The 14,047-nt window shown below is 46.2% G+C and overlaps 1 protein-coding gene across 1 annotated transcript in view; it reads right to left on the bottom strand.

The window, feature by feature from the left end:
• The window catches only part of PGM2 (phosphoglucomutase 2), a 30,859-nt gene that overhangs the window by 7,759 nt on the left and 9,053 nt on the right, over positions 1 to 14,047 (bottom strand). Inside the window, exons 4-12 of the mRNA XM_028506172.2 lie at positions 11,533 to 11,617; positions 9,505 to 9,588; positions 9,181 to 9,374; positions 7,710 to 7,899; positions 6,914 to 7,011; positions 5,530 to 5,710; positions 5,347 to 5,440; positions 3,725 to 3,854; positions 2,823 to 3,012 (exon numbers count right to left, since the gene is read on the bottom strand). Of these exons, the coding sequence (XP_028361973.1) occupies positions 2,823 to 3,012; positions 3,725 to 3,854; positions 5,347 to 5,440; positions 5,530 to 5,710; positions 6,914 to 7,011; positions 7,710 to 7,899; positions 9,181 to 9,374; positions 9,505 to 9,588; positions 11,533 to 11,617 (1,246 nt within the window). The remainder of the gene's footprint in view (positions 1 to 2,822; positions 3,013 to 3,724; positions 3,855 to 5,346; positions 5,441 to 5,529; positions 5,711 to 6,913; positions 7,012 to 7,709; positions 7,900 to 9,180; positions 9,375 to 9,504; positions 9,589 to 11,532; positions 11,618 to 14,047) is intronic.

The raw sequence follows: 14,047 nt of genomic DNA, 5'->3' as shown, positions 1-14,047 counted from the left end.
ATTGTCTGGTGTAACAGAACCAGAAAGTCTCAGGAGCTGAGAACACCAGGCTCGATGGAGGGTAGGTATGGTGCAAACAGAAATTAGGCTAGAGTCCACAGTGAATGCTAGCCCCTCTCTTCCCATGTCCCCAGGACCTCTCCACCCTTAAAGGGCCTCAGCATCCAATGCATGGCCCTCAAGCAAGAGATCAGGATGAAAGCTAGGCTTCCCCAGATGGGGCCCCCATACAAAAGTTAATTTGCTATCCTACATCCCTAGAGTGAAGTCTGCCAGATGACAAGGCTTGTGCCTACACACAGAGGCTCCAATCAGCTTTTCAGTGCCTGAAGGACAATTAAAGTTTACTAGGCTTTGGAGAAAAGATAACAAATGAAAGACAGAGTTCAAAACAAACAAATTAAAAAAAAAGAACTTGGAGGAAATAAAGAATAAAGACAATACAAAGCAAAAAAGACCTACATTTTTTAAAAAGCCATAATTACTATCCTTAAAAGCATTAAGATATTATACACATGAAAGGAGAATAGGATGTCATTATTAGTAAATTAGATCATAAGAGCTGAAATCTGTAGTCAACAGAAGCATGGAGAAAGTCTCCCAAAAAGTAGGACAAGGAAACACAGATGGGCGATGGGAAGGAACAAAGCACAGGAAGTAGAACACCGGCCCTGGAGAGCTGGCATCTCACTACAAACTCGTAGAGACAGGCAGAACAGAGAACGCAGGGGAAGAGGTTGTTTGGAAAACCACCATCCAGCCATCCAGCTTCCTTCTCTGATGCAAAAATCAAGAAAATGTCTCAAAACTAAAAGAAATGACTGTGCAGACCAACAAAGATCAACCAAGTATTTAGGAAAAGGAATTTAGAAAAAAGAGACCCACATGGAAGTACGTCCCTGACATTTCAGACTCCCGAGTTCCCAAACCTTCCCGCAGAGAAAGGAACAAGGCGTGGGAAGGACTGAGATGGGTGCCCTCAGCACCCCCGTGTGCAGCACACGGCCGGCCTCAGCTCCTTCCCGCACGGATGAGTGGACGAGCGAATGAATGAATGCTCAACAGTGACACGGGACGCCGGCCAACCATGGAGCAAGGCTTTCAAAACCGAGGCCATGAAGTCCGAGGGGAAAATGAGACATTTTCAGATCCACATGTCTCAGATTTACCTCCCATTCCCTTTTTCTTGGGAAGCTCCTAGAGGGTGAGATTAAGGAAAATGAATGCAGAAGGAGGAAGTCATGGGGTCCCAGAGCAAGGGACCCGACCCTGGCGAGTGGGGAAGGGACCGGGAGGGAGGCTGCTGGGAACAACACAGAACCAACCGACAGGCCGAATCCCTGGACCCGTGGAAACCCTACTGAGAGGCGTAAGGAAGACGGGGAAGGACTGGTGATAGTTACCCAGAGATCTAAGCAATGGAAAGAACGAAGGGACAATTAACGATGGGGAAAACCATTCTTCACACAAATGAGGGGAACCTAATCGGAGTACATGGCTGAGCTCAGCAGGAAACACCGATGTCACCCGAAGTCACGGGGTAAGTGTCTTGCGAGGACAGGAGGGAAAGGGGAACGGTGAATGCTGTAAGTGCAAGAACTAAACCCTGATCTCCGTGACAGAAAACTAATAAAAACTGAGAGCTTGTAAGTCAAAACCCCACCCCATCAGCACGTTATTTAGAAAGCGGGTGGTAAAGGCCGGAGGAAAACTGAGAGGGAAGGCGGTTGTCAGTGGTGTGACAGATGGCAGTGGTCCTGCACCCAATTCCAACTATGGGTAGGATGGGGGGGTGGTTCCCCACACAACCGAGCGATTCTCCCATACCACCCAGGGTCCTACAGTTAAACCCAATTTTGACACGTCTACCTGAGACAGACCAGGTTCCACAGGTTAATGGCTCAGTCCTGCAAAACCGCCCCTCCCTGCTTCGATGCCAGTCATAGGACCAGGTTGTCACCTGTGCTTCTAACTGCCTTTGCATCGGAGGCTCCACAGACCTCCTCCTTGGGTCTGATTAATTTGCTACAGCAGCTCGCTAAACTCAAACATATTACATACTAGTTCACAGATTTTTTATAAAATGGTGTAACTCAGGAACAGCCATATGGAAGAGACATACAGGGCAATGCATGGGAAAAGAGCAGGGAGCTTCCATGCCCTCTATGAGCTTGCAACTCTGCCCAAACCTTTCTCCAAACCCTGTCCTTTTGGATTTACAGGGAGGCTTTGTTACAAACTCGTGGTAGATTAAATCACTGGCCACTGGTGATTAAGCTCAATCTCCAGCCCCTTTCCCCTTTCCCAGAAGGCTGGGTGGGGCTGAGAGTTCTGACTCTCTAATCGCCTGGTGGTTGGTTTTCCTGGCAACCAGACCCCTCCTTAGGTGCTTTCCAAAAGTCACCCTATCAACATAAGACACTTTTACGCTCTTATCACTTAATTCTAAGGGTTTTAGGAGCTCTGTGCCAGAAAAGGGGACAAAGAACTATCATTTTCTCTGCCCTGGCTGGTGTGGCTCAGTGGATTGACCACCGGCCTTCGAACCAAAAGGTTATTGGTTCAATTCCCAGTCAGGGCACATGCCTGGGTTGTGGGAAGGGTCCCCAGTTGGGGGCATGTGAGAGGCAACCGATCAATGTGTCTCTCACACACTGATGTTTCTCTCCCTCTCTTTCTTCCTCCCTTCCCTCTCTCTAAAAGTAAATAAACAAAATATTTAAAAGTAAATAAGTCACAGCATCACAATGATACATGCTAAGCTTTTTTACAGCCCAACAGAAGGTAAACAGGAGAGTCTGACGAAAGTGAACCTCACTTACAGCTTTGTTGTCGGGCTGGCTGTCATCGTAGCCAGTGGTGAGGTCCCTGATGCCAGAAATTTCAAATTTGCCACAAGTTTTTGGATAATTATTCTTCCCATCATAGTTTCTAAGGTTTTCAAATAATTTTTTAATGGTGTTTGGATCATGGCAGATGAAATACGAAGCTTTGGTAATATGGTAACCGTACCTGTCAAAACAAATCCAAACACAGGCAAAGTGAGGGACACGCGATTCTGCACAGTGGATCCAGGACAGGCAGCAGCCGGTAGGTACATTCTGCATCATTTACCGAAACAAATGACCAGGACTAGCTCCAGAGCACTAATGTCGCATGAAAAAAGAGGTGCAGCAATTCACCCCAGGGATCACCAAGCCGCTGCCCTGCCCTCAGCCTCGGTGTGTGGGCAAAAACTCCGCTGGGGTGCGGCCAGGCCACGCCCACGGCATTATGCTCCGGGTCTGGCTGCTTCTGTACCAGAAACGCAGAGTTGAGTGATTTCCATAAAGACTAAATAGATGTTTCACGAACACATTTCATCTTTTTGTGCCTTACCTAAAATCACATCCTGCAACTAATGTTCTCATTTGGTAAAGACTAATGTCATCGCAAATGGTAATTACTAGTAAGTGGTTAAGTATCAAAAGGAAAAGATAACCTCTTGTTTCACTTTCATAAGAAATAGCACTGAAAACTAAGGGAAGAGCATTAGAAAGACTATTAGTATCTCACATGAGAGAACATAACACATTTAAGACATGACCACACGTGGTGATGCATGTTACCTAGACTTACCGTGGTGGTCATGTAGCAATATACACATGCATCAAATTATGACGTTGTACTCATGAAACTCATCAAAACACATTCCTTCAATTAAATAGAGTTGATAGACACTTACTCAACATAGATGGCCTTCAGCTGCTGAGACAAAGACAAATTTTTGGTTGCGAGAAAGCTGGCCAACTCTGCGGTTATGACAGCCGCACTGACTCCATCTTTGTCCAAAACAAAAGGGCAGCACATGTATCCTGCAGAAACACGTGTCAGATGTACTCGCTTAGGAGTGGGTTCCTTTATAACAGGGGTCCCCCACCCCCGATACCTGGTCTGTGGCCCAGTCGGAAACGGGCCACACAGCAGGAGGTGAGTGGTGGGCCAGCAAGAGAACATTCATCCTGACCCCATCACTTGCTCACATTACTGCCTGAGCTCCTTTGATCCGCACCCTCCCAACCCCCAACCCGTGGAAAAATCGTCTTCCACGGAACTGGTCCCTGGTGCCAAAAAGGTTGGGAACCGCTGCTTTACAACACTGTGCACGCACGTATCTATATGCATCCGATTGCTTAAGAGGTTGTACAATATGAGCATGTGTATTCTTCCCATTCACCATTACTATGTTTACGAATCTAGCCCGACACTTAGCATACGCCAGGCCTTCAGGGAGTGTTCGTTGAATGGCCTGTAAGGAGAGGCTTCCTCCTAGACAAGTGTGCTCGTCTCCAAGGTGCAGCCCAAAGTCCTCCAGCTCCCACGAAATTGTTCCCCATTATTCCAGCCAGGGCTTATTCTGTTCTCAGAACCCCCGGAGTTCTTGTGAGTTAGATTATTCATCTTGATACCTGGCCTATCCTCTTTTGTGTGGTTATTTAACTAGATCTTTCAAGGCTGCTGTAGGCTAAGGTCAGTGTCTATTTCTCTCAGGATCACTGTAGTCAATGTGGGATACATATTTGATAAACCAACATAAACATTTCTTAAAAATAAAAATCTATAGAAAGACAAGACTGCCAATTGCAACCACAAAAGAGCAAAGCTCAGCAACTGCACTGCATTTGATAAATTATATATTACGTGCACTGCAGGCAATAAGACAGGTCAATCACAGGAATACATATTATAGAGTAAGTGTAATGTGTCAAAGCTGTTACTAAATGAATAGCTAAAACACCCCCAGCACCACCATCTGAATTTTGGGTTTCTGTAGCTCACTCTCATTTCTGCTTTCTCCTACTGACAGTCTAAGACATGTGTTTTTTCAGTCCTTCTGGCTGGGCTTGGGGTCCTCCTTTCAGGAGACAATCGCTTTCATGAAGGAACATTCTCCTTTCCCCTGGACAGACCTCCGCAGAGCACTTTCAGAGGCAGAACAAACTACATTGGACTGGATATTAATACCACAGTTGAGGAAATATCACAACTCCCCAAATATGTGGATTCTCGATCGACCAGCAGCTACATGCAGAACACCATTGTTTTAAATCGCCTGGGGAAAGGATTCACTTGCTGACATTAGTGGCTTGTTTACTTGCCAGATATTCTTTTCAGCTGAAAAGAAAAAACCTGAGATGCCAATTTAAAGGTAGGATGACAGTTCAAGGCTCTGTGAATGCCACAGAAGCAAAGCGAACTGTGTGCTGCTGTTTCACGCTGATTTTTTGAACCCAAATCCAAACCCACCCCTTTCCCCGTGTACTTGCATCCTGTATATTAATGAAGTCTATGCTCACTGCTCCTTACCGATAGCTTCTTCAAATGCAAATAAGACGTTTTTCCCCTGGTCTATTAGCTGTTTGGCTCGGTTTCCCATCCACTTAAAGCCAGTTAGTGTTTCCTGAAGGGATAATCCAAAACAGAGAGACGGGCCTTAGACCTTCTACAGAGCGAAGGGAAGGGGAAAGTCCACGTCCCCGGACGCCTTACCTCAAAGTGAAAACCCTCCTTTAAGGCGATGGCCCGCAGGATTTTGGAGGAGACGGTGCTGGACAACATGTACGTGTCTTTGAGGGCACTGGGATCTTGGTTCTTTTCCTTCCAAGAAGTGAAGAGCCACCAGCCCAAGAGAGCCCCCAGCTCATTGCCTGAGAACACTCTCCATTCACCACTGAAAGACAAAGCAAGCCACACCCTGCTGCGATCTTTGTGGGGGGCACTGGGATGGAGGGGCACTGGGATGGAGGGGCACTGTGAGTCACTGACACAGACAATTAGGCCAAACACGGCTGCAGGCAGTTTCTGGGGGAACTGTTCTTGTCATTCGTATTGAAACAACTGGCCAGAAATCTGACGGTCACTTCACAAACATGTGAGCAGCTCCCACGTCTCAGCCGGTTTACCTAGACAGACACCCAGTCTTTGAGGGGCATGTAAAATAAGCATGTCAGGGATGACATGTAACTCGCTTTCTCTTAGTCTTTAGCAACGGCTGTTTTTAAACAGAACAGAACTGTGCTGATCCCCTAGTATAACAATAGTGTGTGTATCTTAATTTTGGGTCAGCACGACTAGTTCTGGGAGGGCGGAGCTTCCCCCTCTGGAGACCGGGCTCGGTGCCACGGCGAGGAGCCCGCCAGAGACACGGTGTGATTCACTTCCTCTCTGGTTCACGTGGCTAGAGTACAGCTCCCATTCCAGCACGCATCCCCTCAGCTTAATTTTCTAAAAACGGATACAGAACTGAACCGTTTGATCATAATCTAAAGCCCTAACTCTTTGGTAACACTCCACCACCCCCCAAACCTCACATATGCCGTTTGACACCAGAAACTCCTTGGTCCCTGCTGACCTTTCAACGCTGCCCCCCACCTACCCACCTGCCACTCCTCTGCACAAACTCTACAGTCAAACTTGCCTTAGACACTGTGTCAGTAGTCCACAGCTAATCTTGTCTCATCTGCTGAACTTGAATTCAATGTTTCCCTGAAGGCCCAGCCTCTTACCAAACCCACCGGCAAGTACAGAACTATAAAGCCGGCAGTAAGCCAAGTATTCTGCGCTCGTCAGGCACTGAGTCATTAACCATAATGCAATCAGTGACAAAGTGAGGGACGGTAACAGACAGTGATTTCAATCCCAGGTTCGTACTGGGCGGGTGTAATCTGCATTAGGGCCTGCACAGCAATCGTGTGGCCCTGGAGCAGCACCTTGCTCTATGTTGGGGGACTTGATGGAAATTCAGTGAGGTGACCGTCTGCAAAGTAAAGGGGACGTATTTCCAAATAGGTCCAGTCTCCCCAGGAACATGCGACTGCCGAGGAGGTCACCCTTTATATTTTCTACTCCGTAGGTAATCATAATTAATTGGTACCTGTCTTGCTTTTCTGCCACAGCAAGTCTATCAGCATCCGGGTCATTGGCTAAAATGACTTTGGCCTTGATTTTGTCAGCCAGAGCGAAAGATAACGTCTGAAAGAGAGCGGAAAAAAGGACTTCGATCAAGAATCAAGCAGACTGTCGTCTTTGAAAACATTCAGTTATGTCAGCACTAAAAGAGAACTTCCTCTAAATTAAGGCTGAATTTTATTTCTGGAGCTGGTCTGGGCGGGTCACATGTTCCTTCCTCAGTCAGGTGAGGTCATGGGAGCATCAGCCCGTGACCCAAGCCTGCCCTTGGGTCCGCTGCACACAGAACAGTGTGGGTGTGGATGGACTGGTGTTCCCTGGCCTCGCCTGTGACCAGCCTCACACACCAGAATAAACTGACTGGGTATCCCTGTCACCCTGCCCTTTAAAAAGGCTGAAGGTACCAAATTTAAACAGCACTCCTTCATATCAGAAAAAATGACCATGAAGGAATAAAACTCATGGGATGAACTTCCATTCTGTTACTGCTTCTTTTTTGGTATTAAGGAAGCACAGTCACTTAAATTTAATTAATTAAATTAAATTTAAAGCATTTAGATTTCAGCCCTCATAGCCTGATGCTAAGATGATCTAATCAGAAAGTTCCTTTAAGAAATGGACGAGAGATTAATAAATATAAATATTTCCAATGATGAAATTATTTTTGTTCAGTACAACGAAAGCACATAAAAACTTATCTTACTCAACAGTCATAGTTTTGAATATAAGAGGTAAGCTTTATATTAAAAGTATTAGGTTACCAAAACACCTTCCCCCTCCTCGGGGTTCGGGTACTTCACGGTTGGGAACTCGGGGTCGGGGTCTTTCTGCTCGGGAACGGCCTCGGGAGCCGCAAAGTCAAACGCCCTGAAAGCCGACTGCACGAAGCGGTGACCCACGCCGTGGACAGAGGTGTGCACGAACTTCAGCTTGGTCTCCCTGTTCACACTCCTAGAATCAGACACGTCGTGGAAAATGATGAGCCACACAAACGTGACTCCACACGGGAAGGTGTGCAACAGGTCAAACGCCCAGATCCCTCAGAACGTGAGACGTCAATGTAACGCAGATGTACAGACCCCAAAGGGCCATTCTAATTCCATCTTCTAAAAAGATGAAATAAGACCTACCTACTCTTTCCCCAGTACAAGAGCCCTCTCCCAACATATTCGAGTTTTAACTTGTACGCTGTAGTTACTTTCAGCAACTCTGATGCCGTTCAGAGTCTGTTTTACGACAGGCCGCTCACCCCCACAGCAGGGTGGAAGGGCAGCCCCGGGCTCAGGTTCCAGTCCGCAGCAATGACCTGATGTATATAGTAAACACTCAACTGGTACTAGAGCTCAGTAAAAGGAACATTTCCAATCGGTCACAGAAGGATAGACTCTTCAACTTAATATGCTGGGACAATGGCAAACCTTTAAAAAAAAAATCTAATTTGCTTTCCTACTTCACAACTCATACAAAAGTAAAAACCACCAATATGTGAAAGATTTAAACATTACAAAATATAAACTTGTGAGTCCAAAACACAGGGGGGAAATTGTTTTTATAATCTTGGTGTAAAAAAAGTCTTCTAAAGTACGACATAAAACCCAGAAGTCATAAATTAAAAAACTGATAAACATTTTCAAATTTTTAAGAAAGTTCAGCAAAAACAATTCAAGAAAAAAATTCCCAAGGTAACAATGGGAAGGAAAATAATATTTGAAGATAATGAAGTCTATTTTTCTATATAAGCAAAGTGGTTTCACAAATGAAAAATAAAATGAACAAATACACTGCAAGGTACAGGTTAAATAAACATGGAAAATAACATTTATAAGCATGCAAATAAAGCAAGATATTACTTCATCTAGCAAATTGGGAAACATGAAAGCTTGGATAATACTCACTGTAGGTAAGAATGTGTGGATCATGTACTGTTGCTGGGGGTGTCGACCAGTGTAACATTTTTGGAGAGCAATTTGTACAGCACTATCAACCTTGTAAATGCAGATACAATTCTGATGCCAGAAATGTACCTCAGGGTACACGTTCCATGGAAATGTGTATTCTCGGGTGTGTGCACGTGCGTGCACACACACACACACAAGTATTCTAGTAACTGCTCAAGAGCTCCTTGGAGTAGCCCCCACCTGGAAAACCTGAGTCTTTGTGAAGTTGGATCAGAGGACGGAGGGAAGGCATGCAGATGGGTTTTGTGGGGAGGTGCCTGTACAACCCACCTACCTGTGAAAACAGAACTTGTTAAGGTCTTCGCAGTAATCCTTTTGGATGGAAGCACTCGGGTCGTGCAGAAGTGGACTGCCGTCGATCACGGAGTCCTCCCAAGCTTGAGGCCACGGCTCCAGATTCTCTTCAATGGCGTGAGAAATCCCTTTGTCATGCGGAGAGATGATCTGCGCTCCGTTATCCCAGTAGACCTGGAGCACGCGGGGACACGCCCAGACGGTTTAGGGCTGGTGGGGAAGCAACCGTACCCTGTGCACCCAAACTGCAAAGGCTCACGCTTCACATAGAAGGACACACGCGTGGACACGAAAATGAAAGTACCTTATAACCATTGTCCTGCTTCGGATTGTGGGAGGCGGTGATCATGAGTCCAGCACAGAGTTTCAGACGCAACACCGTGTAGGGCTGTCGTAGCAGGAAACAAGCAAGTGTTAAACAAAGGTACTGGGTATCCTTCAAGTGTCTACTATTTATTGTTTGTTTCTACCAATTTGTTCCCTTGTAATAAACATTATATATAAATATCATAATGTGTCAGTCAATATTTTCATGCCACACCCAAGGAGTATATTCTTTCTTTTTTTAAAGGTGACATTTAATCCTCACTCGAGGTTATGTTTACTGATTTTAGAGAGAGAGGAGGGGAGGTGGGGGGAGAGAGGGAGAAAGAGAAACACTGATGTGTAAGAGAGAAATATCGATGAGTTGCCTTCCTTATGAGCCTTGACAAGGGATGGAACCTGAAACCTAGGTATGTGCCCTGACTGGGAATCAAACCCACAACCTTTTGGTGCACAGGACAATGCTCCAACCAACAGAGCCACCCGGCCAGGGCCCAAGCAGGGTACTCTCACTGCCCTTAGAACTAGCTCACTGCTCAAAATTCTGGGATATGTACCCTGTTAAGAAAGGAGAATATTTTCCTGTGTGCCTTCTTCTCATTGTCTTCTACTTGGTAGAACTAGAAAACATCCCAAACCATAAAATGGTCTAATCTCCCATTTCTCATTCTTTTAATCCTTCTTGGGACAGCAGCTTATGGATTCAGTTTCCTGTGACTGCTTTCTCTTCTGCCCCCACCCCCCGCCCCCTCTTGTTTTTAAGAAAAAGATTGAAGAAATAACGAGGGCTCTTACATCTGGCTCACTTATCTTGCACTCCAGAATAAAATCTCCCTCTCTTATATTTCTGCTCCATCCCCACTTTCATCAGACTCCTTCTCACAATGGGGAGGGGGTGGGCTTGCCCCGCTCTGGGCACATGTGAGATTTATAATATGCAGGCAACCCGAAATTCTCACCACCTGTCCCCTCCACTGCCCCATTAAGAATTGCTGTGGCTCTTTGTCCCCTTAGGAGTTATTTCACACCCCCATGTGTCCTGGAGCAAAGAGAAGGAAGGGCCATTCCATGGAGAGGGAAGTGATCATGAGACACTCATTAAATTCTGATATAAAAATATTGCTATTAACACACAGTACGGAAGACCAAGGATGCTTGAAAGCATTGCAATTTTTCCATCAGACAATGAAACCTGAACCACATTCGCACGTGGCATGAGGTGTCCACTGGGTTACGTATTTTACAATCTGGAAGGCGCCGTATGTATCCGTCTGTGCACTACAGACAGTGAACGCAAAACCAGTGGGCTTACAGCTCCTTTACCGGTACACTATCATTTCTACTAGATGTATGCAAAACTGTACTCAAATCACATTGTTGGATTAATTTCTAAAAAAATATATTCGTAGCATTGGGCCCCACTCTTAAAAGTTCTATCTTCTTAAAAACAACAACTGCCACAGTCCCTACGGTCCTTTTCTTTAGATTCTGCTACATGAAGTATTTGATGAAAATCTTACTAAAACATGCCAAGCACACTTTCTGTACTGGCCATGAACGCCATTTAGAATGCACATTCGTATAAGAAGCTGGTGCGTCAACCTGTCAAAATATTCATGGCAAGACAATGACTGGAGGTGAATTCGGATTCAGACACAAGAAGTTTTCTGACTGTGATAGCTGGGAAAGAGAACTACAAACCAAACCAGAAAAAATACACAGACAAAAGACATTTTCCTAGCTGACTAAAATATCCTTTGAATGCAAGCAAAAGGAAAATTGCATTTTAAAAAAGTCAGTTCCGATGAATCAAAAGCTGACTCCCAGAGAACTATTCCTCGGACGGAGGAGAAACATCTCCGGAGAGAAGGCAGGATGCCCAGCACGTGCCCACGAGCTCTCCCGTCCTTCAGACACCTGACTCCCAACAGCCCTAAAGCTTGTGACATGCAGCCCTGTCCCCTCCCCAACCCTGCAACAGAAATTATAAAATGAACCAGTTACTTACCACGAAAGGGGTGGGGGTGATGTCAGAGAACAGGTACACAGGAACCCCCTGAGTGATAAACGTGGTGGCAGCAAGCCGGGCGAACCTGGAGATGCGGCGTGACGGGGGAGACAGGAGAGCAGAGGGGTCAGGACTGCGGTGACAGTACGGAAGGAAGTGACCGCCTGCCTGGCCACCTCTCTAGGTTCAGTGCAGCAGGCACACGTTTATCATGGGGTCACTGGTATGGAACTGTGAAGCAGGGTAAACCTCAGCAGTCACCTTATTCTGCTCCTTGTTTTACAGAAATAGGGCTAAAGCCGAGAGAGGCCAGACAGTGGGTCCCAGGTCCAGCAGTCACTTAGCAGCGGAGCCAGGCCTGCTCCCAAGTCTTTCAACCCCGTCTCTCTCGGCGGTACCCCCGTGGGACATCTGAAATGCCTGGAGACCCTTTGGTTGTCACTGGAAGGGGGGTAAGGTTCTGCTGGGAGTGAGTGCGTGTGAGTCAGGGGTGCTGCTAAACACCCTATGATGATGCCCAGGGCAGTTCTTCACAGCAAACGACTCTCTGGGCCAGTGTGGAGCCACAGGTCAACAGTGCAGAGGCTGAGGAACTCTGGCTTAAAGCTATCGTAACCCAGTACAGACCACGCAGACTAGCATTTGATTACGTGGTATCATATGGGCATGTGTGTGTGTGTCATGTATATGTATGCAACACACATGCATCTGACATATTTATATCTTGGCTCCACTCAGCCCTTAAAAAAGGCTTAAATCTTTGCCACTGACATTTTTGCTTAAGTTCGACAGCAGCTGGCTTTGGGCAGCACGCGCGGCACCAAGAAGTCTCTCTTCATGCTTGGAGTGGAATGCTTGCCCACAACAAGTGAGTGCTTTCCTTCCAACGAACAACGTTAGACCGTTACAGGACTAACCCCATCATTCATTCTCCCCCCAGATCCGGGGGCTGGCTGGGGCACAAGCGAGCTCCGCACTTTAACAATTCAAAATCCCTAGGATCAAGAGTAATTGATACAAGCATGATTTTGACAGGAAAAAAAAAAGTTGTCTCCATGAGGCAAAGTCATAAAAACACCAAAATCCACCCAAAACGAGTTTAATAAAAGTATGAATGAAACTGTATTTATTAGAATGAATGGCACCAAAGTCACTTCCACCCCCCGTGAACATGGATCACGTGTCTCGCTGACCTTAACGTTGGCAGAGGAGACACTCAACACCTGGGTGGGGCAAAAGCAGGCTCCCAGTGGTGAGTACACAAAACTCGGGGTTTGTTCTTGTAGGATTACTTACTAATTATTGGGTCATTTCTGCTGCGAACAACTGTAAACCTACTTTTGCCCCTCCTTGTCTGTGTGATTACATACATGATATGAATGAACGGAGTTGCAAATGTGCACAAAACAATTCAACATGTCCCTCTGCATGGGCTTCGTGGTTAGCTCTCACGTTCCCCACCAGATATCTGAAGTTGGAAGATTAAAGAATGAACAGCCATTTCCTTAGGTAAAATTCTGAGACTACAAGAGTATCCGACTCTTGAAGAAGATTCCATCCCCACTGATCATGCTTGCTTTGCCACGTTTAATATTTAGGTTACAGTCTCCAACTGCTTGCACGTGGTAGGTGACCACAGCCCTGAGTGCCACCCCACCCCACCCCACCCCATCCCACCAGACTCTGACTCCTGAACCGCACCTTAAGTAGAATTAGTCACATCAGGCACTTTTGGGAAATAATGTGGCCCCAAGGCTGGAGCAAGCTGTGCCGTCATTGACGATGTTAACTATGTAAAGGATGTGCGTCCACCAGGAACAGGGGAGTCTGCCTAAGATGAAAAAGTCTGAGAAGCTCAACAGGGTTCGCCAGACATGCGCACTGTCCGTGCTCGGGCTGGAGGACCTGCCCCGCCCCGAGGCAGTGAAGCCTGCGTGTGACCTGATTCTGACTCCGAGTTCACGACCTGGAAACTGAAAAACTGATATCCTGGTTCCTACAGCATCACTCTCTTGTAAAGGTGTTCATGTGCATCCATCCCTGAGAGCTGCAGCTCCTCTCTTGCTTTGTTGGAAAAAAAAAGTCATGTTTCTGAGCCTGCAACTGAAGATCCAAAATCTTAGGTCATCCTGAGTTCAATCTGGGGACCGACGTCACCCAGTCCTTGGCCCTGACCATGGTCCCTTCCTCACAGTTGCACATCTGTTCCCATTAATGCTTTCCTCTTAGACTACGTACGAGTCCTGGCAGGCAGAGGTTAGGACTCGGTGAACTCATCCACCTCTGTCAAGTTAATGAGAACTTCATTAATGTTAAATATTTGTATATTCTTCTAATCTACGAAATGACTACTAATGCTTACACTCTGAAGAAATAAAAAAGTTTCACAATAGGGTAAGTATTCATGTTAAAAAAAAAAAGGTCCCACTACATGATTAAGAGCAGGCATTGGCAGACGACAGCTCATTAAAAAGGGTTTTATTGAAGCCCATTCCGTTACGTACTAGCTGCACCT

Source organism: Phyllostomus discolor, chromosome 1 (assembly GCF_004126475.2).
Source record: "Phyllostomus discolor isolate MPI-MPIP mPhyDis1 chromosome 1, mPhyDis1.pri.v3, whole genome shotgun sequence".
Classification (NCBI taxonomy): domain Eukaryota; kingdom Metazoa; phylum Chordata; class Mammalia; order Chiroptera; family Phyllostomidae; genus Phyllostomus; species Phyllostomus discolor.
The sequence above is the reverse complement of the archived record's forward strand: the minus strand, read 5'-3'. Positions and strand labels throughout refer to the sequence as shown.